The 25,864-nt window shown below is 27.4% G+C and overlaps 2 protein-coding genes across 4 annotated transcripts in view; both read left to right on the forward strand.

Moving 5' to 3' along the window:
• Positions 1–91: 91 nt before the first annotated feature.
• On the forward strand, positions 92–18,707 carry LOC107436678 (centrosomal protein of 41 kDa B). 2 transcript variants are annotated; one of them, XM_016048461.2, is made up of 12 exons: positions 92–243; positions 2,418–2,481; positions 5,445–5,492; positions 7,772–7,833; positions 7,951–8,002; positions 10,250–10,316; positions 11,696–11,841; positions 11,918–11,985; positions 13,911–14,025; positions 16,304–16,429; positions 17,248–17,289; positions 18,362–18,707. In XM_016048461.2, exons 1-12 carry the CDS (start codon positions 190–192, stop codon positions 18,373–18,375), a joined length of 858 nt encoding a protein of 285 aa, XP_015903947.1. In that variant the 5' UTR covers positions 92–189; the 3' UTR covers positions 18,376–18,707. The 2 variants fall into 2 exon arrangements, with proteins under 2 accessions (XP_015903947.1, XP_015903946.1); XM_016048460.2 differs by having other exon boundaries at positions 93–243; positions 18,357–18,707.
• A 3,312-nt stretch (positions 18,708–22,019) lies between these two features.
• LOC107436675 (uncharacterized) overlaps positions 22,020–25,864 on the forward strand; it is a 52,862-nt gene continuing 49,017 nt past the window's right edge. Inside the window, exon 1 of one of the 2 annotated variants that reach the window (XM_043040901.2) lies at positions 22,020–22,162. The gene's annotated coding sequence lies outside the window, so the exon portion shown is untranslated. The remainder of the gene's footprint in view (positions 22,163–25,864) is intronic. The other variant, XM_043040902.2, reaches the window with a different exon arrangement.

The raw sequence follows: 25,864 nt of genomic DNA on the forward strand, positions 1-25,864 counted from the left end.
GATTTTTGCGAATTAAATTTTTGTTTTAAATTCGCTTAGTCATTTAAATTCAACGAGTCACTTTTCAAAATATTGAATCAAAATAATTCATTAGATTTTTTTCTGTTTATAACTTTAACTGTAAATTTGTGTTTACAGTCAAATTCTTAGTTTTCCTTTTAAATTTTAAATTATCTAAATGATTTGGTTATGCATTCTTCAAATAAACCCTTCAATTTCGGCTCATACGTATCAAATGATCAGGTATCTTAAGTCATCATTAAATCTTGACTAATTTAAATGTATTGAGTATCAACTAAATAAAGTCTTTGTGCAATTTTTGTCTGACTAAGTAAATTAACGCTTTCAATTATTAATACGCTTTATTCAGAGCTTGACAACCCTGAAGTAAAGTGAATAATATAAACATAGAAAAATAAATATTTATTTGGAAAATTAAAGTTTGATTTCAAAGTATATCTAAATATTAACTTCAATTTACTCCTTAAAAACAGAATATCATTATCAAAAGCCAGGTACTAGCAATAATTTGAAATATGAATCTATAGAAAACTAAAAATACTTTTTAAAAACATAAAAATTTCGATTTTTTTTGTACTATAATCATGTTTTTCGCTTGCTAAATCGGTCCCTGGAATTTATATTAATAACTTGAAATCACTTTAAATTTTAAGGAACTTTGTTTTATCTCATAATTATTCATCGAATTATAAAACTTTAACTGGAGTAAAAATTATTTGAATCACTTCCGTATGCTTCTTTAGGGATTTAATAATAAAATATGCAGAAAAGACAGTAAAATAATATTGATGAAACAGTAAAATTTGTTTTTGCTCTTTGAAGTGTCTTTTTTAATAAATCATGTATGTTTCTAATAAATATTATTTTCAAATATAACTTTTTTATAAATACAATTCTTTACCATTCCTATGTCTCTCTTTGAATTAATTTAAACAATATTCAAGATGGCTACCTTTGATACACTTCACATTTTCCCTCTTTGTCATATAGTAAAAAATCAAATTGTGATCCCTTGCGGGATTGTACTTAACCAGTTTTACATTGTAGCTGTTGTAGAAATTCTGTTAACCAAATTCACTCTTCTAAAATACTGATCCTATAAGATCACTTTTTCCTGAGTCATATCGCGTGGCTAATTTTTGTATGTTCATTTGAAATTTGATTTTATACTTCAACGTAAGAAATTTTGCTTGTGATCATCTCTCATATTTGGAAATATTCATTTACTCAAATTGTGTATAATAGTGTTTAGAACGAGAAAAAATAAAAAAAACAAATATTGGTCTGGTTAATGGTTTATGCACAAGTTATTTCTTTTGCACATGCGTGAGTAATTACTTAAAATTACTTGAAATGAAAGCTAACCAATGACTCATTAGAAGTTGCTTCCTTTCGTTTATACTGGAACATGTGATTCATGCAAATCATCAATGAAAGATGCAGACTATTTGTATTAGACGAAATTGAATTCTTAAAATTTTTCTATGATTTGTTTCAGTTTAAATGTTTAAAAATTATTCCTATACAATGATAAGAATACAAGGATTGAGAGAAAGCTGGTTTTCCAATGGTCAATTAGGGAATATTTCTGTATCATGATCTGTCATACTAACTTCAAATACCAAATGTAGAGGTTTGTCGAAGGGGGCGGCTTCAAGTTTTACGCTTTGAGTTGATATCCTGTGCTATTTTTTGTTTTAGTTTTTTGTGGCATGTTGCTTGGATGTTGCAAAGTCTTGGTGAATATTGTAGGACAGATCATAATACAGGAAATCTTCCAATTTTTTTCAATTCCCTGGAAACTTCATACACCTGGAAATTCATGTGTGCAACCAGTGACCCTAGTTCAGGAATAACTGTTAAATATATGTTGTTTCCTGTTGCTTGGATGTTGCAAAATCTGGGCGATTATTCTGTGACAGATCACAATGCAGGAAATCTTCCAATTTTTTTTAATTACCTGGAAGCAAAATTCATGCTTGCAACCAGTGGTCCTAGTTCAGGAATAACTGTTAAATGTAAACCTATGAAAGAAGCTTGGTTCTATAAACATTCTTTGGTGGTTGCTGTTAATTAAAAACAACTGGAAAAAAAAAGAGATTTGACTATATTTGTTCCAGTTTCTGTCACATCCTAGTTATCACCATAGCACTTATTTGTTCCATACATATTGCATGTTTTACTCCATTTTTTGAAGTTTTATATTGTTCGGAACGACAGGTACTTAATCTTACCATTAATCCATTATCATTAATTTTAAAAGATAGTTTTATGATATATCTTTAAACAATTTTTAGAAATGTAAGACTTAAAATGATATGAAACCGTATCGTTATAAAATTGTTTAATGGTTTAATGGCCATAATTTTAGTTAAAATGTTTTTCTACTTTTTTAGGCACTGAACAAAAGAATTCCTGGTAATCCAAAATATCAACATGTGAAGCCAGCTGTAAATTCAGGTTATTGCTATTTTATTACTTTCTAGGGAAATAAATCTATTTTATTTTATAAGAAAAATTATTAAAGTTTAATGTAAGAATGTGAAAGTGACAATTGTATTTGAATATTTCTAACTTTTTTTATCGTTTAAGTTCGTTTTTAAAGTAATTTTAAACTAATTTTCTGTTATATGTTTATTTTCTGCCTTAATGCTGCTGAATACCTGTCGAATCCTCCGCATTTGCGTTACATGCATTTACCCCAAATCTTCCGTATTTTGCGTTTCTGCACAGAGGTTCAAATCTTCTGTATTTTGAAAATATGCATTAAAATTTTGTAGCTTTTTAGAACTACGTATGTATACATTCATGTGGGAGGATAGATTCTGTCTACCTTGTTGAGATGATGACATCTTGAAATTTTGCTAACTTTCTGCCTGATTCATATTGTATGTCATTAATTAATGCAGCATATAAAATGTTAAGCATCTCTATACTAGGCCTGGGCAATATACCGTAATACCGTCATTTACCGGTATTTCTTTGATACCGCGGTAATGATATTCGGAAGTATATTCTTCGGCAATACCGAGTTATTGAACTTCGGTATGCCTGCACCTCTCGGTACTCACCGCTAGCCAATATCTTCGGCCGACCGGCGGCGAGGAAGTGGCGGTATGGTATGGTATCTAGGAGGTATTGGTATGGCACGTGATTGATTTAGGGGTGAAGAACTCAAAGGCTTGCGCGTAATATTTACGGTACCTCCTCTCGGCAGCTAGAAATTTCTCCTACAATATATTGTGGTATCATTTGACTTTAAAGCGCATGCGTCATATCCGTGGTATTGGCGATATCGGATTTCAAACACCCGCGCGTTATATCAACCCTCCATGGTATACTTAGTTACTGATTTTGGTTTCATTTTGAGAATAGCGTGCTTCTGATTTTAAAAATATCCGAGATTGTCGGATCTCCTTGTGATGTTTATAATTGTGTTGATATTTATAATTGTTGATGTTTATAATTGTGTTGATGTTTATAACTGTTTTGATGTTTATAATTGTGTTGATGTTTATATTAGTAATTGATGTTTATATTAATAAAATTTTTCTGTTTTAAAATAATGATGCTTTATAATTAGTTGATTCCATGGGATAATTATGCTGCGAGCTAATATAGGATAAGTACCCCATTTTTTTTAAATGATGCTCTTTAAACACATTAATTTTTAATTGCAAAATAGTCTTAGCATTTATAATATACATAACAATTTAATTACCGCGGTATATCATAATATCGTGATATGAAGCTCACAATATACCACAATATCGAAATTCTGACATTGCCCAGCCCTACTCTATACTACAAAAAAAAGGCCATGTTTTTCTTGTTTTTCATATTTATTTGTGCTGATTGTGATGAACCACTATATTCCTTCATTATTCATTTTACAATTGTACTATTCTTTAAAGATGGGAAAAACTGAAAATTCGTAAAATCTTTTGCATTTTAAGTAATTTCTTCTGCAATATTTTAGTGAATCTTCTTTACTATTTTTCTCATTGTTTTTCCCGTAAAAATCCCAACCTGTTTATTCTCTCCCGAAATTTAATCCCAACTATGTCGACAACTCTCGAAATCCCATTGATCCAAAAACAATGTGGGATTGCATTTCCTAAAACATACTGGTACTTATCTGTTTACAAAGCTTGTTAAAAACCTAGGTATTACCAAGGAATCAATATTAGATACTTTGTAATATCTATGTTAATTTATTAGAAAACTTTAATCACAGTAATATATATTATCACAACTATTTACCTATGTAAGAAGTTAAGCATCTAATAGTCCAATAAAAGCACCATATTTTTCTTCTATTTCACATTTATTAGTGTTGGTCGTGTTGAACCATTATATTTCTTCGTTATTCATTATACATTTGTGCTATTCTTTAATTCGGGGAAAATTTTAAAATCTTCTGCATTTTTAGTATTTTATCTGCAATATTTTAGTCAATCTTCTTTACTGTTTTTATAAGTAAAAATCTAAACCTGTTGATTCTCTCCCAAAATTCAATCCTGACTTACATTATGACTCCTCAAATCCCACTGAGCCAAAAACAGTGTGGGATTTCATTCCCTATAACATACTGTTTACAGAATCCATAAAACGCCTAGGTGTTACCAAAAAACCTATGTTCAGTTTCTTTTAGATACCGATATTAATATATTAGAAAACTATAACCCCAATACTAGTAATACATATTATGTCAAATAATTAAGCACAACTGTTGTTAATAATGGTACGGGGATTGTTTTAGCCTTCTGAAATGGATAAGTAGGTACCTAATACTATCTATAACTATAGGTCTTATGATTTTAAATAATTTTTTCCTTATCATTGAGTGGATGTTTTAAATGATATGTGATCTACTATTGCTTTTTTTTATGACAATTATTTAATACAGTAGGGAACCAATTATCCGGAACGATCGGGACAATCGCTATTCCGGATAAATGATTTTTCTGAATCGCTACAAAAAACCATTTTTTTTTATTGTTAAACCCAACTAAAAAAATTAATTTTTGGAAATAATCTTAAAAAGAAGAAAAAACGATGAACTAATACACTAATGATTATTTCCAAAACGATGGTAAGGTAAACATCTTTCAAAAAAGAAAGAAAAATCCTAAAATCTTATGAGTAAAAAAAAATTTTTTTTTTAAAAATTGCGGGAAAATTTATCGAATTTCGTTCCGGCATTTTGGTTTTCTGATTTCCGGATAACGGGTTCTGTACTGTATAGATGTATAAATCCATTTATTATTATTATTATTTTTTTTAATATTTAGATGTATAATATGTTTTTAGAATCTGTTAAACTGCAAAATGGTAATTGCTTGATAAATTTTGTCATTTTTATATTTATTTGCATTTCTATTTTATATTTTCTTATGTTTTTTTTCTACACTTTTTTGCAGGTTCTACTGTTCAAAAACAGATTGATGAACTTAGAGAAAAACAAAAAAGTAAATAAAATGGATTATACAACCATTTTTTTAAATATTAAAAACATTTTTTTTGTTTGTAATTATGATATTTTGTATTCAATTTTTGTATTTTTCAGGGTAGAAGTTTAGTTTAAAATAAACTCATTTTTAAAATATCTCTAATATATTTATTTTACTTGTTACCAAAATTTCAGACATTTTGTTGTTCAAATGGCAACAGTTATTGTGACCAATTACAAAACAGACATTTTGTTTTTAATTTGGTATCTGCAACTCAAGAAGATGTGACATGATTATGTCTAATCATGTGATTTAAATCATATTTAATTGGATACCTTGGATTGGAAGCAAAGGTATGTGTGTGTCAAACCTGTTTGGCTTCTTAATTGACAAATGCCACGGTATACCTATGGGGATGTCATTTGCAGGTATCCAATTCTAGACATTCTGAAGTTATAAAAAAAATTTAAAATTTTTTAATTTTTGTATCTAGGCAATTAATGACTTACTGTACGTGAATTACAATGCATATAAATTGCAGTACGAAGTAATCCTAGATTTGGATTATGCTTTTAAATTACAGTATTCATTTTCTTATAAAATTGTATATTAATTATTTGTTCACTTCTGGGTTTACATTATATTCAATTTTTTTACACATTTTAAAATTAACTATGCGCAAACACATACTTTGATCTAAATTTTTAGTTTTACAAGAAAAAAACTACATATTATTAAACTTCAAAAACTTTTGCATTTAGAGGTTTGACCTTTTCCTTTTCAGGCTTTTTTGATAAATTATTAAGAAAAAGTGGATAGTGGGAAAATTGACATTTTCTTCTGATTCATTCTCAATGGTTCAATTCTGGCCTTTTAATCATGTTAAAATGACATTGTAGCTATGGAATAGCAAATAGAACTTCATATATCTCATTACAATAGAGAGAATGTAGTAATTGAAGATGCTAAATAACTAGACTATATATTACAAAAAATTGAAGGAACAGTGTACAACTGACTGCTGTTTTCAACAAGCTTGTTTTAGTGTTCATAATTATTAATTTTGGCTTTAGTTGAGCTTCCTTGACTGAAATATAAAGAATTTTGTCCTGTTAACATTTAACTTTAATAGAATTTTAATTAATTTTCTTAACGAGAACCCTGTTCCTATTGAGATGTAGTTTTGAAAAATCTAAGAAGAAGATACTGCTTGTGTCAAAACTTACCAATTAAAATCAGTTGGTTAAATGACTATGCGTGATGCATGTGACAAATATTGCTGAAGTGTAATTGATATACATAGCACCTGCACTAAAGAGCTGATTCAGGGGTCCTGTCCAAGCCAAATTTACTACCGTTTAGCGGTACCTTCACAAATTCAACTTTTATTTATGTCTCGTAGGAAACGATAAATCTATATTTTTGTGTTGATTTTTCTTTAATATAATTCTTAATTTTCACAAATTATGTCTAAATTTTCACAAAATAGGTACCTCTCAGGAAAACCTAGACAGAACCCTGTGATTACTATAAATTTCCCCCCTTTTGATTTTCACATTTAAATTCGTTAAGCAGCAAAGGAAATGTATTCCCCTATTCTGGTCTCTCAATTTCTTAAATTTTTCCTTTGGTTATTTGAAAATTCCTATGGAATCTCTCTTTACACAATTAAAATTTTTCAATAATATTTTGTGTATTAACTGACAAATTAGTTGAATGAATTAAATATCCTGCGATAAAAATTTTTTTAAGAAAAGTTTGTAAATTATTCAGATGCAACAAAAAATGTCAAAGAACTATCAAAGTTTAAAATTACATGAGATTTCAAGGCAAGAAGTATGCTTTCAATTGTATTAGCTTAAATATTTCCTTAATACAAATTATTATGGAGCAGGAAAAATCCATGAATGAATCGCCAATGGGGGAGATCAGGTTATAATTTCCTCTATCTGTCCTCTGTTCTAAATTGTGGTTGTACAGTACTACAATACACTTGCGATATTATTGTATTAAAATAATCGTTATGGATGAATCACAGACTTAGTCTATTAATATAGTTTTAGTGCTAAGTCAAAAAATTAAAACCAAACTAATATAAATGAACTAAATACAATATCTAGAAAATAAAAAAGGCTATATTATCAATTCAAAACGTGCTAAGTACTGCCATTGATAAAATTTGAAAATTAAGAATTCTTAAAAATAATGTATGTTGAAGAAATAGTTCCTTTTAAATTAGATTCAAGCTATATTAAAATTCATAAATGTCCACAAAAATTAATGTATTTTTCTTTTAGATTGTTTGCACAAAAAAGATGAAGTTTTTAACCGCATTAAGTTTTCAAGTTTTATAGAGTTGGTAAGTTTTAGTTTAACTGTAATTTGTTTTTTTTTCTTCTTAAATTTGTTCTATTGTAAAACTTGCTACTTGCAGAACGTAATTTTTTTCTGAGACAATTTCTATCTCTTTAATTAGCTGGTTGAAGCTGCTAAAGTAAAATTAAAGTTGGAAAAAGAAAAATCACAGGGTATGCTTTCTTTTAATATAGTATTTTGTATACATTGTAAATGTATGGCAATAATTGCAATATGTGTAATTTCTAATTATGTATGATCTACTCAGTAGTATTGAAAATGGATGATGAATTGAATTATATTGATTGTAAATGAATTATATATATTAAAAACTATAGGAGTTAAATAGTTAAGTAATAGAAAACTTGAATGGAATTCAAAAACTTATTTATTTTCATAGTATAAGACATTAAATTTCATAAATAATTTTAAAAAATTAAAAATTGTATTTAAAGAAATATTTCAGTTACTTTATTATTATTTTTTTGTCTTTTGTTGTATATTTTTGCTGCTTCAGTAAAAACTGCTAATGAATATTTAAGCAAGAGCAAACAGATGCTATAAAATTTTGATGCAGAATGAAAATCGAGGGGAAAAGCAGCTTATGTCCTTTAAAGTTGATTTTGTGAGAAAAAATTTTAACGTTTGAATTTGCTCAGGAACTGGAATATGATTGAAATCATAAAAATATACATGGATACCACAAGTACTTATTTTAATTCCTTAAAAATTCCAAAACAAAATTTACAATTTTTGATGTAGAGAAAAAATAAGATTCGCAAATTGGATTGGACAAGGACTGTTTCTTCCTCAATATTTCTCTCCAATCAATACTTCCACTGTGGAACTCCTAGTCTTTTTCACTATACATTTCTTTGTTCGCCTTATCTATGTGGGGATAGATCTATGTGGAGATAGAAAGTTGAATCACTTATCTTATAAGTGATTCAACTTTCAGGGAGAACTGATTTTCCCTGTTATCGATTTGTTAAAATTACTAATCCTGAAAGTGGTTCAGATAGTGATTAAAGTCAATATTTTTGTGAAAAATGGGTAAAAATCATTCTTTTCCCTTGGTTTTCAAATTGTTACATAAATTTAATATTGTAATGTATTAAGTAATACAGTCAACTGTTGATAATTATTAAGTTATAATATGGCCAGGGGTTTAATAATTATTATATTCATGAGTGTATTTATTAATTTCCATTACATTTTTTTAAGTTTCACTCCCAGGAGGAACATCGTCAACTTCAGATGTGTATTTTTATTACATCTAATATTTCTTTTCTCCCCTTAAATTTAATTAAATAGTGCCTTAATTTATATTAATAATCTATGATGTATGTGTTGATTCTTAAATAATTATCATCTGTGCAAAACCTTTTACGAAATTGTTAAAACTATGTAATCAAGAAACCATGCTTATCAATTAATAAATTAATCATTATCATTATTTTGTAACATTATCATTATAGATGATCGTTATTTTAGAATGAATTGACTTTACAAATTATTCTGTGTAATTTTAATCTTTCTTTTTTTTAGGTTAAACATTTTAGTTTTTCACTTAGTAGATTAAATCAATCTTAACTAGCTTCACTTATCTTAACTATTCAATCTTATCTCTTCTTTCCCTTATGTTGTATCCTAAGTTGATTTCTATTCGATAGCCATCTTAATCTTTAATGGATACGATTATAGATACGGATTAGTTTATGCATATTTTGTTAGTTATGCTTGCTAGTTATTTATTATAAAAACTTTTAATCAAATATCATTACACTAGAACATACAAACAATTGTTTAACTTAATAGTATATGTATTTCATAATTTAAAAATTTATTCTGTTATATTTATAAACATATTTATTTTAATAGCTCTCCTAAATTTCTATTATGGTTAACTCGTAACGAGGTTTAGATTAGCTTTTATAACTTCCATTAATTTTGTGAAATTTTAATGTGTCACAAAAGAGTATAGAAAACTTACTGAAAAAGTGTTTTTTCCCACTCAACGTATGAAGGGTTTTGAATAGTCTTTAATAACACCTTTAAACAAATTGGATTTAATTTAATGGTCAACGTACAAGAGAGACAGGTGGTTAGCTACAAATGTTTTGCTCCCTTTTATTACATAAGATAAATTTGGTTCCTTATAATGGAGATCAACTTAGACAGGTAGTCAATTTACAAAGATGTCAACTTGGCAGCTTTCTCCGTATCATGTCTGAAATTATACTAGCTGTTTTAAATTATTAGATGTCTTAACTATATTTGTATTCATATTAATTTATATTATGTTTTCTCATAAAAAATACTTATTTTTAAGAAAAAAATTTAAATGAAAGAATTTTGAAAATTTATTTTTGTATTGTAAAATTTTCTAAACTGTGAAAACTGTGTTATATTTCTGACAGATGGCAGCAATATTGAAGGTTCTGTTAAGTCTAGTGATAATAAGCATCCAGATAAGGTTTTACCTAAGTATGATATTTCTCACAATCATATTTAACATTATTAAAAATATTTGTAATTTTTTATTGTTGCTTTATATGATTTTACACGCCATTCATTTCATAAAGTCGCCATTAAAAGTGCATTTAACATAAAATCTAAAAAGAAATTTCTAAAATGGGGCTTATAATTTCTAACAACTATACTATAAATGATGCCATTACCAACTTAGGTCTCTCGTCTTATTAAAAATGGTTTTGAATGTGTTTCTGAGTAATAGTTCCGTAATATCATTGCGTGTGGTTATTTATGTAAATTAATATTTATATTTAAGACATCCTTGGATTTCCTATCATTAAATTGATGAAAATCATATAAACAGTTAAAGTATTATTAAGGCATAAATAATTTAAAATTAATTCATACTGATCAGTTGCAAGTTTTATTAATACTTTCTCTTAATTATAGAATTTCAGAGAAAAAAAAATTCTAATTTTTTTTTTTTTTTTTTTTTTTTTTTTTTTTTTTTTTTTTAATATTCAAAAATATTCAAAAAAATTAAATTTCTTGGGGAACATCTTATTTTACTGAATAAATATAAAATTTCACAAATTTTAGTAAATGAAAGTACTGAGTGACTATCATTTTGTGTTTTTTAAGTGGAAGAATATTCTAAGTGTATTAGGCAGCAAAAAGTGGGCAAGTAATATTATAAAGTCTCTCTTTTGGCAGTAAGTTAAAACACTTAGAAGACTAATACTTTGGCACTAACAGTTTAAAGGAGTGTTAGGGGTTATAAATGTAGCCAATTAAAGGCTTGTAGGCAAGAAGTAAACTCAATGATATTTATTTCCTGCTGTCACAAATAAACTTCAGAGTTTATTTACTTAAATTTAATAAAATGTCTTGAGGAACTATCGTGCATTCAACTTTTCTGTTATTAAATTTAATAAAATTTCTTGAGGAACTATCGTGCATTCAACTTTTCAGTTATAAACAATGTGAATTTGGTACATGTTTTTAAAAAGTTCACTCAGAGTAGTTATTGTTTTAAGAATCAAGCTATATGAATAGAATGGATTTCTGATGAAATAATTGAATAATTTGATGAATTTTTTTGTTCATAAAATTTTCTATATCAATAATCTTTATTTCATATTATCACAAATAAACTTTAGAGTTTATTTACTTAAATTTAATAAAATGTCTTGAGGAACTATCGTGCATTCAACTTTTTAGTTATGAACATTGTTTAAAATGTTTGAATTTAGTATATGCTTTTAAAAATTTCACTCAGAGTAGTTATTGTTTTAAGAATCCAGCTATATGAATAGAATGGATTTCTGATGAATGAATTGAATAATTTGATGAATTTTTTTGTTCATAAAATTTTCTATTTACTTTTGTAGTGTTATAATGGGAATCGGTGAAATTGACCTTGCTAACCAAAAAAGGAATCCATCATCTACTGTACATAAATTGGAGAAGGAGCTGCCCTATTTATTACTAGATGTTAGGGATAAAGAACAATTTGTTCAAAATAATATTAAAACAGGTTCTTTGAAAATTTTACCTTTTTATTGTCTTGTAGGCTCGATGAAATTGTAATTAATATTTTATGTTCATTTTAGCCAGGCATTATCCATCAGCTCTACTTGCCCGATCAGTTGGCTTTGAAACAGAAGAAATGAAATTATACGTATCCTTTTATTAATGAAGAATATATTTTTTTGCCATTTCTTACTAAAGACTAATCATATTGAGAAAAAAAAAATTCTTGAAGAATTTTTTTAATAAGATATTTAAGTGTAAAACAATAATTTTAAAATATGTTGATATTTCTTTGAATTTAGATTATTATTCTTTTTAAGATAATTTTTAGCGAAATTTCTTACATTGCAGCATGTTAAAATTTTTCCAAAATTGTTTGATAATATATATATAATCTGCAAAAAAAAAGTAATTTCCAAAGTTGATACATAAGGTGATTTCTTTTAAGTTTTATTTATTTTACTTAGCATCTTCTGGACTTAGCATCTTCTGGAAGAGGTTATCCCAGTCAGGTTTTGGCAAAATTTTGCCATTCAGGCTGTAGTTTTACTAGCAGTTACATCATGAAAAAGGCATACAAAATTGGTCTGTCTTTCTTTTATTCAAGGATTCTGAAAGAAAATAGGTTGAAAGAAAATCTTTTTGCACAATTGAACATCACGCAGAAGGAAAAATTTAACCATCTTGATTCATTTTAACAGATGGCATATGGACTATAGGGAATTTTTTGATTTCTTAAATGAGTATATTTCCAAGAATAATTGCTCATTAACTTCAGAAAATAATCTTTTAATTGTAATCTTTACTTTTTATGGCTTTTTGTGAAAGATTGATTTCTTTGCTTTAAAGTCAATAAGATAATCTATTTTTAGCTATGAATTAGTATAGAAAGACGTGTACGAAACATTCTCTCTCTCTCTCTCTTTATATATATATATATTTATATATATATACTTAAATTCCTACGGCTTCACTTGAAATTACTGTTTTTAGTAAGTTGTTGAAAAATTGGTGTGTACTGATGTTAGAGTTGCACACTTAAATCATTTATTATTTTAATAATCTTAACTACATTGGTAAATATTTTAGAAGCTTTGAACATCAAAACTTGTGATATTTACAAAAATTAGATCAAACTTAAAAATTTTCTTGATGAAAATTCTTTCATTTGCTTATACTGATCATTCTAGAATACCTTTTTTCTGTTTCAATTTTATATATGAAAAAAAATAATTTAATGCTTCTAATTTATTTTATCTAGAAGAAATTATTTGAAGTGCATTTATAGTGTGAAACTGGTAACCCAACTAACGTATAGATTTAAAAAGGTTATTTTTTTAAAGTTTTTGAGAAAATTAGGAAAATCTTGTGAGTTTTCATGAATGTTTTTATTTCGTAAGTTATATATGCCTCATTTATTTATCTAGAATAATTTTTAATTGTTTTTGTTTGTATAGTTCTGCTATTTCAATTTGTTTTGACTCATTTTCTACATTAATTTAATTATGTAACAAAACCTGTCACATTAAAAATTACAATTTAGGCATTTATGACCTTTTGGTAACATTAAAATACTATACTAAAATTAAGGAATATCCAGTTTATGCCGACCCACACAGTAATGATAGAGTACCTGTAATAGTCATAAATTTCCTGGTCGACTCTCTGAATATATTTTATGTTTATTTTATGAGAAAAGGGTAAATTCTACACTCAGGGTAAGGGTAAATTAAGGATTATTGTTGATGGTTAAGATTGTTGGATGGTTTGGAATGATGAGTAATGTTCTGAGTGTAAAGTAAAATACTTTTTTATGAATTTTATAGATCTGTGTAAAACGATTGCCACGTCAAAAATTCAAATCGATATCTTGTAGTTATTGGTTTTGTTTAGTTTAGTTTCAATTGCAAAGATAAGTGGTCAGAACAATTTATAACCATTCATGAACTCTGTAATAAATAATATTTGGTCGCAGTTTGATTAATTTTTAATGCATCCTTTTTAGTATGAATACCTTCAAATGAATTCATAATATTAATTTATTTATGAATTAACCTTAATATTATATCTTAGAAAAACAGTTCTCCGGAAATTATTATTGTGTATGATGATGATGAATCAATTGCAGTTCGAGTAGCAACAACTCTAGTCCAACGTGGTTATGATAATGTATTTGTACTTACTGGAGGTAATTTTTTTTATCTGTAAAATGTTCATTTCAAATTCTGATTTCCCTTTGATATCCACAAGCTGTCTGTGGTATCTGTTTTGTTTTTTTACTATATTACCTATGTGAACTACTACATTAAGTTTCAGTATGTGTTTTTTTTAAAACCATTATAATGTTTTTGGATAATTTGGTCGTTTTTCTTTCTTTTTTATCAAATCTTATAAAAATAATCAGTATCATATTAATTAAAAAATTTTAACAATTCGCTTCTGTATTAATTTAAATGTTTGTAATATGTGAATTTATAGACAATGCATTTACCTGCAATTGTAAATGTATTATGGAAAAACATTTTGTTATGTGATTAACATCAAAAGCATTAAAGATTATTATTAGCATATTATTATAAAACAAAACCTCTTCTTAGTGAAAGAAATATATAGTGTATTTGAATTGTATCATGATGTATCTAGGTTAACTTGTAATATATATTATAAATTATGAGAAACATACGTTTTTCGTAATTTCTAATGTACGCAAAGTTCTTAATTTACAACTTTTGATTATTAAAAATTAACTAAAAGTGTAAAAAAAAATACGCCAGAGGTTGATATTTATAAACCTCTAACAGGTGTAAAAAATGCACATGAAGTTGAAAATGAGGTCATATTTTGCACCAAAAATAACCTCATCAATCTATCTAAAAAGCTGTTTATTTATAACCTTTGACTGTAAAAAAAATAAAAGGTGTAAAAAATACACCTGAGATTGAAAATGAGGTCATATTTTGCAACCTCACGAATTAAGGTACATTGGTGAGGTCATAACCTCACCAATATACCTTAATTTGAACCTCCTTTACGCCGCATACAATCAACTTCATATGTACCTTAAAAACACATTATTTTTTGTAAGGGATTTAAACGTAAAGAAAAAAAATTGTTTGCGTTTCAGAAGTTTTTTGTGTATAGACTAAAAAGATTTAGTCTGGTTTAGTTTATGAAAACTTATAGTGTATTATAGAATATAATAGATTATATTTATATATACAGTCAAACCCTGCTATAGTGAACTCCCGGATATAGTGAACAAAATGTTCAGTCCTGTGCCTTGCTATACACGTATAATGTTATTTTTTGTGGATATAGTGAACCAAAAAAGTGAGGAAGTTGGATTTAATGAACTTTTTTCTGTCTTCGACTGATTTTTTTCTTAAATTTTTTTTGTAATAATTTTGAATTTTCTTCCTCAAAATAAATACATATACCGATTTTTGAAATCATCTATAGAGGGGAATGTAGCGATAGGTATTTTTTCTTGTTTGCTTTTTTTATCTCACTTGCACCTGTAAGGTGTCAGTGGGCTCAAAGGGTTGGACGCTAATATGTGTTGATAAGGCCCTCATTTCAACTCCTTTTTGCTCTGAGTTCAGTTTAAAAAATCCTACAAGCAAGTGTCTCAAATTTAACTATGGCGAGCAGTAAACGTAAAACGTTCTTCTTTGATGATAGAATGGGCATAATCAGAAAAATTGTAAATGGATGCAATCAAGCTCATTTGCAGAGAATATAAACTATCAAAATCTGCAGTTTGTAACTTATGAAAAAATAGGCAGTTAATAATTTCTGCTCATGAAAAATATTTAGATGGCAGAAAAAAATTGAGAAAAGGATGTGTTGAAGAAGCATTACTGAAGTGGTTCCGCATTAGAAGAAGACGCAATCTCCCAGTATCTAAACAAATGTCGATGAATTTGCTATGTGATTTTATGAGACTACTTTCTTGTGCTAAAATGGCTGGTTAGACAGGTTTAAAAAGCGGAATAACAGATATTCAGGAAAAATTATCTGAGAGTCGGGAAGTGTTTCCATATCTGTGTTGAAGATTGCTGATCAACTAGAGATTACTAATTTTTTTTGCACGCAAGACAAAGAGTAATAAAAAAATAAAAAATTTTTTTGCTTCTACATAATATTTTTCAGTCATTTATTTGAATAAAGTGTAATAAAAGGGAGGATTTAAGGAACCATTGGTTAAATTGCTTGCGTAACGGATATATTGAACTCCCGGTTATAGTAAACCGAAATGTCGGTCCCTTGAAGGTTCACTATAGCGGGGTTTGACTGTATTTATATTACATTTATATATATGGATTATATTATGTTTTAAAATATGATGGATATAATTGTCTTCTAGATTATAAATTATATGTCTTTTAAATATGTTTTTTATTCAGTTTGTCTTTTTTCAAAGATTGGTACTTGTATATTGCTCATTATCTTTTGATTACATTTAGGATTAAAACATTGCCTACAAGTTTTTCCTAAAAAGCCTTTATCTCATCTTTGTACAAATCAGCCTAGTCAGAGTGGTTCTCCTGCCGTTGTTGTAAAAAATGGTTTTAGTGAATTGTCTCAAGAAGATATCCTTTGAATTTTCTAGAACTTTTGACCATTATTCTTTAGTATATGAAATAATTATTTTATAAATGATGTTGGTATCTTAGGGTATCAAAGAGTTCTATTAGAATTAAAATTATTAAACATGTGTTCAAAAAACAATTTATTTTTCTTTTGTTTATGGTTAAATACAATGCAACAAGAATGAACATAAGCTTAAATATTTTTTAATATTTTTTTTAATTAAATTATCTAGAAAAAAAAGAAAAGGTACAGGTTCATTCAAGTTTTTAAAGATAAGTGTAACTATTGTGTAGATTTTTTTCCCTGTATTAAAAATTAAGTTTAAATATGTTATTATTTATAGTAGTCCTGAATTATAACAATTAAAAAGTTTAGAAATTGACTTTAAATCTTTCTAAGCTTTCTCAAACAGAAACTTTTTTAAAATTAAAAATAAGAAACTTCATTTTTTAAGTTATCAAAAATGAATCAGAATTTTTAAAATTTATTATTTCTATTAACGTATTACTGGACATTATTTCTAATAAATTACATATTTCAATTAAAAATAAATCATACAAAGTTTTGAAATAGAAAACATGAACATCGCCATATACTCTATTTATAATTTTTCCTTCTAATTTATTTCAATAATTTGGGTAACTTGTCTTTTATATATAATTTTTTTTTAAAAATATTGTTCCAGTATTTTATCTCTATTTTATATGCATGATAAAATCTGTTATCTTATTTTATTTATTATTTATGTAATTAACTGTACTAATAATGAAGATTAGTTTTTTAATAATATAGCTATATTGTCCTTAATATATATTACATATTGATGTAATAGAACAATATTTAGACTATCCTAAACACGGTGAGATAATCTATTGAATCTCTTTTACTTTTTCATCAATTATATGTGCAGTTCACTTTGTTGTGTTTTTATATGTGTCAGGAAAAGTTAATAATCAATGTTTAAAATTTCCAAGAAGTTTAAGTTTAGTTACTTTAGAGCAATGCTTCTGTTTATGAATGTCTTGTTTGTTGATTTTCTGGACATACTTTAAATTAGATTTACTTCAGATTTGTTGGATTTAATCCATTAAAATATCCAAATTTTATAATTTTCAAAAAAAGCTTAAATATTATAACTTTATAATCACTGTGCACTTATTGGACTTAAAAAAATTATTTAAGTGTATTTTTTACAGACATTTTAACATTCTATTATGACATTTTATTTTTAGGATCTAGTAACAACATTAATTGAAATTCTGCAATTTATTGTATTTTTAAAACTATTAATAAGTTTTAAAATGTGTAAATATATAGAAAACGTATTGCATAAACTTAATATCTATTACATTTTATACTTTAAGTTTATTATAGTTTTGAATAATTAAAAAAAAACAGATATTTTTATAATATATTTCAAAGACAACCTCAATTGTCACAATATTAAACCATTAAAGATATTACCGATTTCTTAATTGTTTAGTATTGTTTACATAATTCTACTCTACAATATCGAGTTTTGGACGGATAAAATATAGTAATGATAAAAATAACTTTTTTTAGTGCAATTTTTTTTTATTAAATATTTTTTCAGACATGAATTCATATTTAATTATAGCTAAATTATTGAATTATTTATTTTGATTTATAATTTGGGGCTAATTTCTCAAAACTTTTGCACTAAATTTAAAATTCTGAGAAACTTTATAAGAAGGGCTTTGGACAAGGCCGAAAACCTAACTCTTTTAATTTTGGAATTTTTAATTGTGTCCCAAAGCTTACTTATCCTGGTTGAGATTTTTTTTATTGTAACAGATTTACAAATAAGTATTAATCATAAGAGAAGAAGTTAACTAAATTCCCATTACTTATTTTGTTGTATTTTATAGTTTTATGTTAAAAATAAATTCTGATTATATCTTTTAGAACAGAACAATCAAAATAAAAGGGCTGGCTCTTCTATGTCTGGAAGTAAAAAACTAGGTGATGAAGCGGTCGAAATGAAGTATAAACCAAGCTCCTTGACTTACAGAAGGGACAGCAACAGCAGTCTGAAAAGCATAGGCCACACTGGACTGAAATTGACCAAAAGTGCCATGGACAGTAGAGCCAGAGGAGGCAAAAAGGCTCCTTGGAAATAGAGTAGTCGCAATCAGTAGCCTCAGATTACTTGTAATTGCCGTCCACTATATGCACCATTTACTAAGAGCTTTGAAATTTTATCATGTTTGTATTTATTTTAATTCAAATGTTTAATTTATTAAAGTTTTTCACTTACTTGTTCTTTTTTCTGCATCTGCAATAGACTAGGAAGATTATATTTGTTGAAATTAATTTATAATCTTTTTGTTCAATGATTATTGACACATTCTGATCTATATTCATTCTACCCTGATTTTAACCCTCCTTGTAGTAAGTGGCAAAACGTTGCAAGACATCACATGATATCTTACAATGGACATCACTTGAAAAATAAGGAAGGATGAAAAGTGGGTATATAGGAAATTAAAATCCCTCTTACTATAGTGTAACTATAAAATATATAAATATTTTAGGAATAAAACCTTTATAACTTCTAAACTATTTTTTCTATTAAATAAATAATACCAAGAAACTACAGCAGTAATTCGTTACCTGATTAAAAACTTCATTTGCTTCAAAAATATATAAATAGGAAATAATAATCGACATGTTTTGAGCGTTTGAAACATGTCGACTGTCATTTCCTATTTATATATTTTTGAAGCGAACAAAGTTTTTAATCGGGTAATATTCTTTTTATTGCTTGGTCTCACCTGACTCAGCTTAACAAAATTCATATGAAAACAGCGTAACAAAATTGTCTGAAATGCACTAAGCAATTATTAATTATAGAGCACAAAGTTGAGATTTTTTTTCTTCCATACCACAGCTTTCAAGCAACCTTTCATTCATACAGCAGTTGCGTGATTTTGTTATATAATCTTCACATATTACATTTAAATTTATTTTGATTTGATGTTAATACTAATCAAAATCATTATTAAAGTTGCACTAAGAATTTAGCATGCAAAATTGATGAGTCCATTGAAATTGAGGATATTGATGGAAATTTTTCAAATATAAACAAAACTTTTATTTTTCGAAGCTCTTTTGTAAGAAAAATAAAGTCATAATGTAAGTCCCTTCTCAGGACAAAAGCTTTAATATATATTTAAAAAAAAATCCTATCTTTCTGAAATGAATTGACTACACTTTAAAATGCATAGCTAATTAAATTTATTAAATTTTTCTTTGAAAAAGCACGAATTGTTATTTTATTGCAGATAAAAATAAATCGTATTTCCCAAGTTTTGCGTCTTTTTAGCTCAACAATGAAGTGTTAGAGTAGGTATTCAAATATTTAATTTTATCACCGATGTTGCATACCGGTTTTACCCAATCCTAAAGACAAGGGGGCAAACTAACCTTCATGAAGGATTTTTATGGAACTTATTCGCATTTGCTTTATACAGAGAGGAAAACCTTCCACGGTTCGCCCGATGTCACCCATGATCCATATACCACTGGGGATTTTTTTACATCGCCATTGTTGTTGATGCTAGTCGGAAGCAGAATTCTTAACAACTAGCCAACGCCGGGATTTGAACTTTGGCACCCCATTGGGAAGAAAATGCTCTATGCCCTGAGCTACCCCAGCTCTAGTTAAATTTATTAATCTTTTTTTTTTTTAATTCGCCAATTTAGTGATATTTTACCACAGGTAAAAATCAATCATACTTCTCAAGTTTTGCGTATTTTTTAAACCCGGTGTAGGTTGTCAAATATTAAAAAATTCGATCACAAATGCTTTTTATTTTCAAAAAAGTATTTTTTTTGACATTTAGCGCCATTTTCTAAGCCCAACAATGCAACTTTAGAATAAAAATTTTATTTTATAACCGCGTTGAACAGCCGACCCAATTTTTTGGGTTTACGACTACTAATGTTTATCTCCGTAGCCTTGTAATTTTGAACCCAGAAGACAAGGTAATTCCTGGATCGAGTATTGGAAGAAATTTGCTTTCGTGGTGGACTTTTTGATGGAGCTAACCCGCACTTGCGTTACATGGAGAGGAAGACGGCAAGGGGGCTCTAACCCATGATCCGTCTACCACTGAAGATATTTCACGTCAGCACTGTGGTCAGTGCAAGCCGGCTGCGGAATTCGTATCGACAGGGATTCGAAACCGGTTCGTCTCATTAGAAGGCGAGCGCTTTATCCCCTGAGCCAGTTCACTTTCAATTTGTAGTAACTTTCGAGTTGAGCCGATTTTCCACCTTATTGATTTCTCAAAACTTAGTAATCCTCATTTATAATAAATGCTGTTGAAAATGAAATAAAGTTTGAAAATCAGGTTGCGCGAAAACCTTTTTTCCCTTCAAAATTACTCCACAATCAAAATTTTGTCACTAGTATTCCCTTCGTTTTCTTCACTTAACTTATCTTTCTTTTTCTCTACGCGTGAACGAGAACCGTTTTCTTTCATCACGACCTATCATTACTGAATAATAACTCTCGGGGAGAACCCATTTACACGTTATTAATTAGTCAAAACTTAGTGATCCTCAAAATGCAACAGATGCATTTTGAGGCAATCCTCATCCAATCGTTATTTTTTATGAAAAAAGGACAAAACCGTTCATTTCCATATTTTACGACAGAATGTAAAATTTGTGAGAATTTTTTTGACGATAATTTGATTTTGAAAAAAATTACGTAATAGTTTAAACGACTTATTTATTTAAAAAATTTTTTTAATTGCTTTCATACAAATTTTGATGACTATAACAGGGTTCCTGCGGTCCTTGAAAAGTTTTAGTGGTGGTAGTAAATTTAAGTTAATGCTAGATGATATTTCTTATTTTAATCTATCATTTCATCATTAAGTGGTTTAGAAGCTTGAATTTTCATGCATAAATACTTTCTTTGAAAAACAATTTTTAGTGGTGGTTACACAGAGATTATAATATCGACATTTGTTTTATTTTCGTTACAACTTTTTAAAATTTTTAAGGCCCTCCGGAACTCTGTATAATTTGGTAAAAAAAAAAAATTAAAATAATATTTAGAACGACGTTTTTCATTTAATACTTTTTAAATTGCTTTAATACGAATTTTTCTAACTAATTAAAAAGTGATAACAAAATTGCATGGATGGAAAAATAATTTCATTTAAGCATAAAAAGAATTATTTTAGAAAGAAAAAATGGTTTAAAATTTCTAGGTCTGGCTTTATCTGATTCATTTTTTTTAAGGACAGCCCTGCATTTCTTTATTTCACTCTGACAGTAGTATGAAGAATGTAAATTTTTTATTAAACTAGGAAGCATAGTACAATTATATTAATTCGTTTTTTAAAATCACGCTAATTCTCGGTCGATTAATTCCATCAGTTGTTTCACATTCTTCCCTTTTTTCTTTTTTTTTTTCTCATTTTGTCATTGAAAAATGAAACAATGACGCTTCTACTGTTTGATCTTTTATTTATTTTTAAAAAAAGAGGAAGGTGTTAGTTCCTTTACAGGGAAATTTTTCGGAAGTGACATCATCTTACAGAAGACATTTCATTTTAATACTGTTCCTTCATCAAGGCACATGTCAAAAATGTTCTACTGGATTATTCTTTTTTACACGCTTCCAAACTCAGGAAGTCAATAGATAATTATTTGCATCTTTCGTGATAATGATTTTTGTCAAGATATATTTTGAGGTAAGAGTTTAAATAAATCTTCGTTTATAGAAAAAAAATTACACGCGTAATGTTGAAAAAAATTGATACTTTTAAATGGGAACTCAAATAAAATAATCCAAATATGGGTTTTATAATTTGTACATTATCCCTCTGAAGCAGAATTTTTATAAACATATTTTTCGTACTTTTTTATAATTATTTTGTATTAGTTTAGGTCGAAAAAAGGAAAAAGTATTATATTTAGCATTTTAATAGTTTTTGGTCATGAAATACAGCATGAAACAGCCTTTCTTTTTCTGCGTTAGAAGTAAATCTTCCATATACGGCTCATTTCCAAACAATATTTTTTCAAATTTACATTTATTTGAAGTTATTTAGATCAAAGGGAAACAGTAATTTATCCCTGAAATTTCTTTAATTTACAAAATCAATTATTGATAAATTTTTTAATACGAATGAAAATACTTTTTTTTCAAACTAATTTTTTTATATATTAGTACAAATATATAAATCCACTAATCTAACAGATTTTTCAGCAATTATTAGACTGTCTTTATAATTAAAAAAGTACTAAAACGCATTTTTACTTATACTTAGAGCGTCAGCAAAAAATATATAAAAGGTGACCCATCTGCGTCAAAGGGTTAAACGACAAGGACAGAGGGGCACGAACACGTCTAGTTTCAAACAAAGCCTGTTTCGTTTTTCACTTTTAATATGATAAAAACACATAGTAATTGGACACTTTTACATTTTAAATTGAATTTTCACTGATAGTAATTTAATGTTTACTAAGTTTATGGTGTTTACTTTATAAAATAATAATGATTTATAAACATTCTAAGAGAAAAAATTCTTAAAATATATTTTCTCCCTCCTGAAAACTTTTAAAAAAATTCTAAAATCATAAACTGTTGAGCAGTAATTCGAACTATCTAAGGAACATTTTCGGTGGATAGCATTAACGTTCATGTTGTCTGACATACTGATGCAAGTTTATAGGCAATAAATCAAATGTAAGATATTTTTTTTTTAAAGTTTGTTCTTTTCGGTCGTTTTTTTTTTTGTTAGTAGCTCACAGTATGATTTAAAAGGTTCGGTAGCTGAAAAGCTGCATGAGTTTGACGATTACTGCTGTAAAACATTCAATAATACTATTCAGGAAATGTACCAAAAACTGAAAATTAAGATCTCAGAACTGTAATACATGTCTACATAAAAGAAAATGAAAACGATAATGGTTTTTTTTCTACTCATTTTTGTTATATAAATACATGAGTCGATTATGTTTATATGCATGAATATGTTTAAAACATACAAATGTGACTTTAGTTCTCTTAATGTAGAGAAACTAATAGGGCCTCTCTATATGGGGTTAATAATTCAATATTAGGATTATGTTAATTGTTGTGAGAATTCAGGAAAGGCTGAAATAAATATTCAGAGAGCAAAATAAAAAACTGTACACCTTAATAACTTTTGATCTAACAATCGGATTTTTAAGTACTAAGATGCAATTTTAATGGTTTCAGGCTTTGATTTTATACAAACAACTTATATTATGCAGATTAATTATTAAGTTACGAAATCTTCCAGAAAAGCAGGCTTAGTCTAGATTAATATACCATTTTTTTTCGAAGAAATTTGATTCTTGATCCACAGTCGAAAAATATGATCTCAGGAGGGCCGTCAACCTTCTGTTTGGATATATAGGTGATTCTTTGGAAATATGACAATTCGAACCAAAAAATTTCTTCAAATTTAAAGTCTTCAAATTTTTGTATACTTATTTAGTTACATTTATTAATATCTTACAGACAGCTGTGTAGTTTATTGACAATTGCTCAAGAAAAAAAATAAAATAGAAATTCGCCAAATCTTGACTGCCAGGAAAATGACATATTGGCTTAGAAGTTTAAAAAACAGTCATTTTAAGCTAATAGTAAGTAACGCAACGTAAGTCTTTATGTTAGATGGACCATAAATTGCTTAAACTAATTCTTTTTATCCACTGTAGAAAGAATCAAAAATGTTTTTTTTGCTGATATGTACAGAATAAAATTGTGTACAATAATCAATCATTAAATAAATAAATAACTTTGATTACATTCAAGCATATTACAATCATAAATAAACTTGGTATTAGGTTATTATTTGCTTTCCCTCTTTACAGTATACTCTTTAAAAAGTTTTCTGGTAACACGTCAATGTCCTGGCATTCATAAGCCAGTATAATGACAAATTTGCCATTTTATAGCATTTAACTTTAATTTAACATTTTGGCCGAAGACGTTTACATTCCACAGAAAACAGCAGGATTTCTTGAAATAACTCAGATAAATCTATGCAGTTTATGCTATTAATGATTTCAAGAAGACAAGAAAATGACAACATAAAAACCTACTCACCTTGAAAAATTTTTTGAAATAGATTTTGAACCAGAAGGTTGGTTTTTATTCATGCAATAAGACATGTTCAGATAGGATGGTATCTAATCAATCTATTAACATAAGATATTGATTGCTGGCACTATCTATTTTGGTTATGAATCACTAAATAAAAGTAGCCAGGAAAATGACAGATTTTCATGCGACAAACAAATTATTGATAGAAAAAATTATTTTAAACGAAGTTTTTGTAAATAATACCCTCTGCGTATATTCTATAAATGCTTACAACAGTTGAGATAAAAAAAAATTAGTTATTGAAAAATTTACGCAAAGTTTTGAAGTTAGTTATTATTGGAAATATCGTTTGTGACATATCAGAAACATGACATTTTGAAATTCAATTAAATTTTATAAATATACAAAACAGTCGATGCTAGTACAAGGTCATTTTAAAATGCTAACAGCAATGATATTTATTAAAATTTAAAAAAAAAAGTTCTTTTAGTAATATAGTATTAGATCTTGGAGCAAGAGATTGTAACTTGTCATATTTCGTGAGGATATAAAGCTAAAATTTAAGAAAAGATCCGAAAAAGGAATTTTTTTGTAGACTTCTTAACATAAAATGATTGACAGAGTATTTCAATACGGCGGAATATCAAAACTGTAGGTGTGTTATCTTTTTCTAGCTTTTAAAATTAGTTTTAGCTCTATAAGGTATGCATTACACGCAAAAATAATGTTAAATATATATTTGTGTAATAATTAGCTTTCAAAAACCGTGATAGATATACTTGATTCTTTCATCAAGTTATTTATGTTTATGTTCGACGTTTTAACAGTTAATTGTTTGCTAGAACATTAATTAGTTAAGGCGTTATTTCTAGTAAAATTCGGTACTTAGCTGGGAGCAAGTAAATTCAACTATTTTCTTTTATTTTATTTTGTAAATTTTAAGTGCTTAAAAAATGAAATAAAAATTGGTGGAGTTCAAAATTTTTTCCTTACTTCCGGATAACCGTAGAGTACCAGAAAAATTTTATGTTTTTAATTTTATATTGAGCCCAATCAATGAATCAATAATTCAAGCTGATTTGCTGTAGTTTGCATGCCCTTTAGCTGGTAAAATTAGAAAAGAGAAATTTGATAAAAACTTCGCTGAGTGTGGTAACCAATTCCGATGTCTTCCTCCTCTGCTTGTCCTTCTGCTATATTTCCTCTTCTGCTATACTTTAAGTATAATAATAATAAACATCATCAAAAGTGTCAATCACTCATTGAAGTAAATTACCGTGATTGTGATGATACCATGATGATATATATATATATA

This window comes from Parasteatoda tepidariorum, chromosome 6 (genome assembly GCF_043381705.1).
Source record: "Parasteatoda tepidariorum isolate YZ-2023 chromosome 6, CAS_Ptep_4.0, whole genome shotgun sequence".
Lineage (NCBI taxonomy): Eukaryota > Metazoa > Arthropoda > Arachnida > Araneae > Theridiidae > Parasteatoda > Parasteatoda tepidariorum.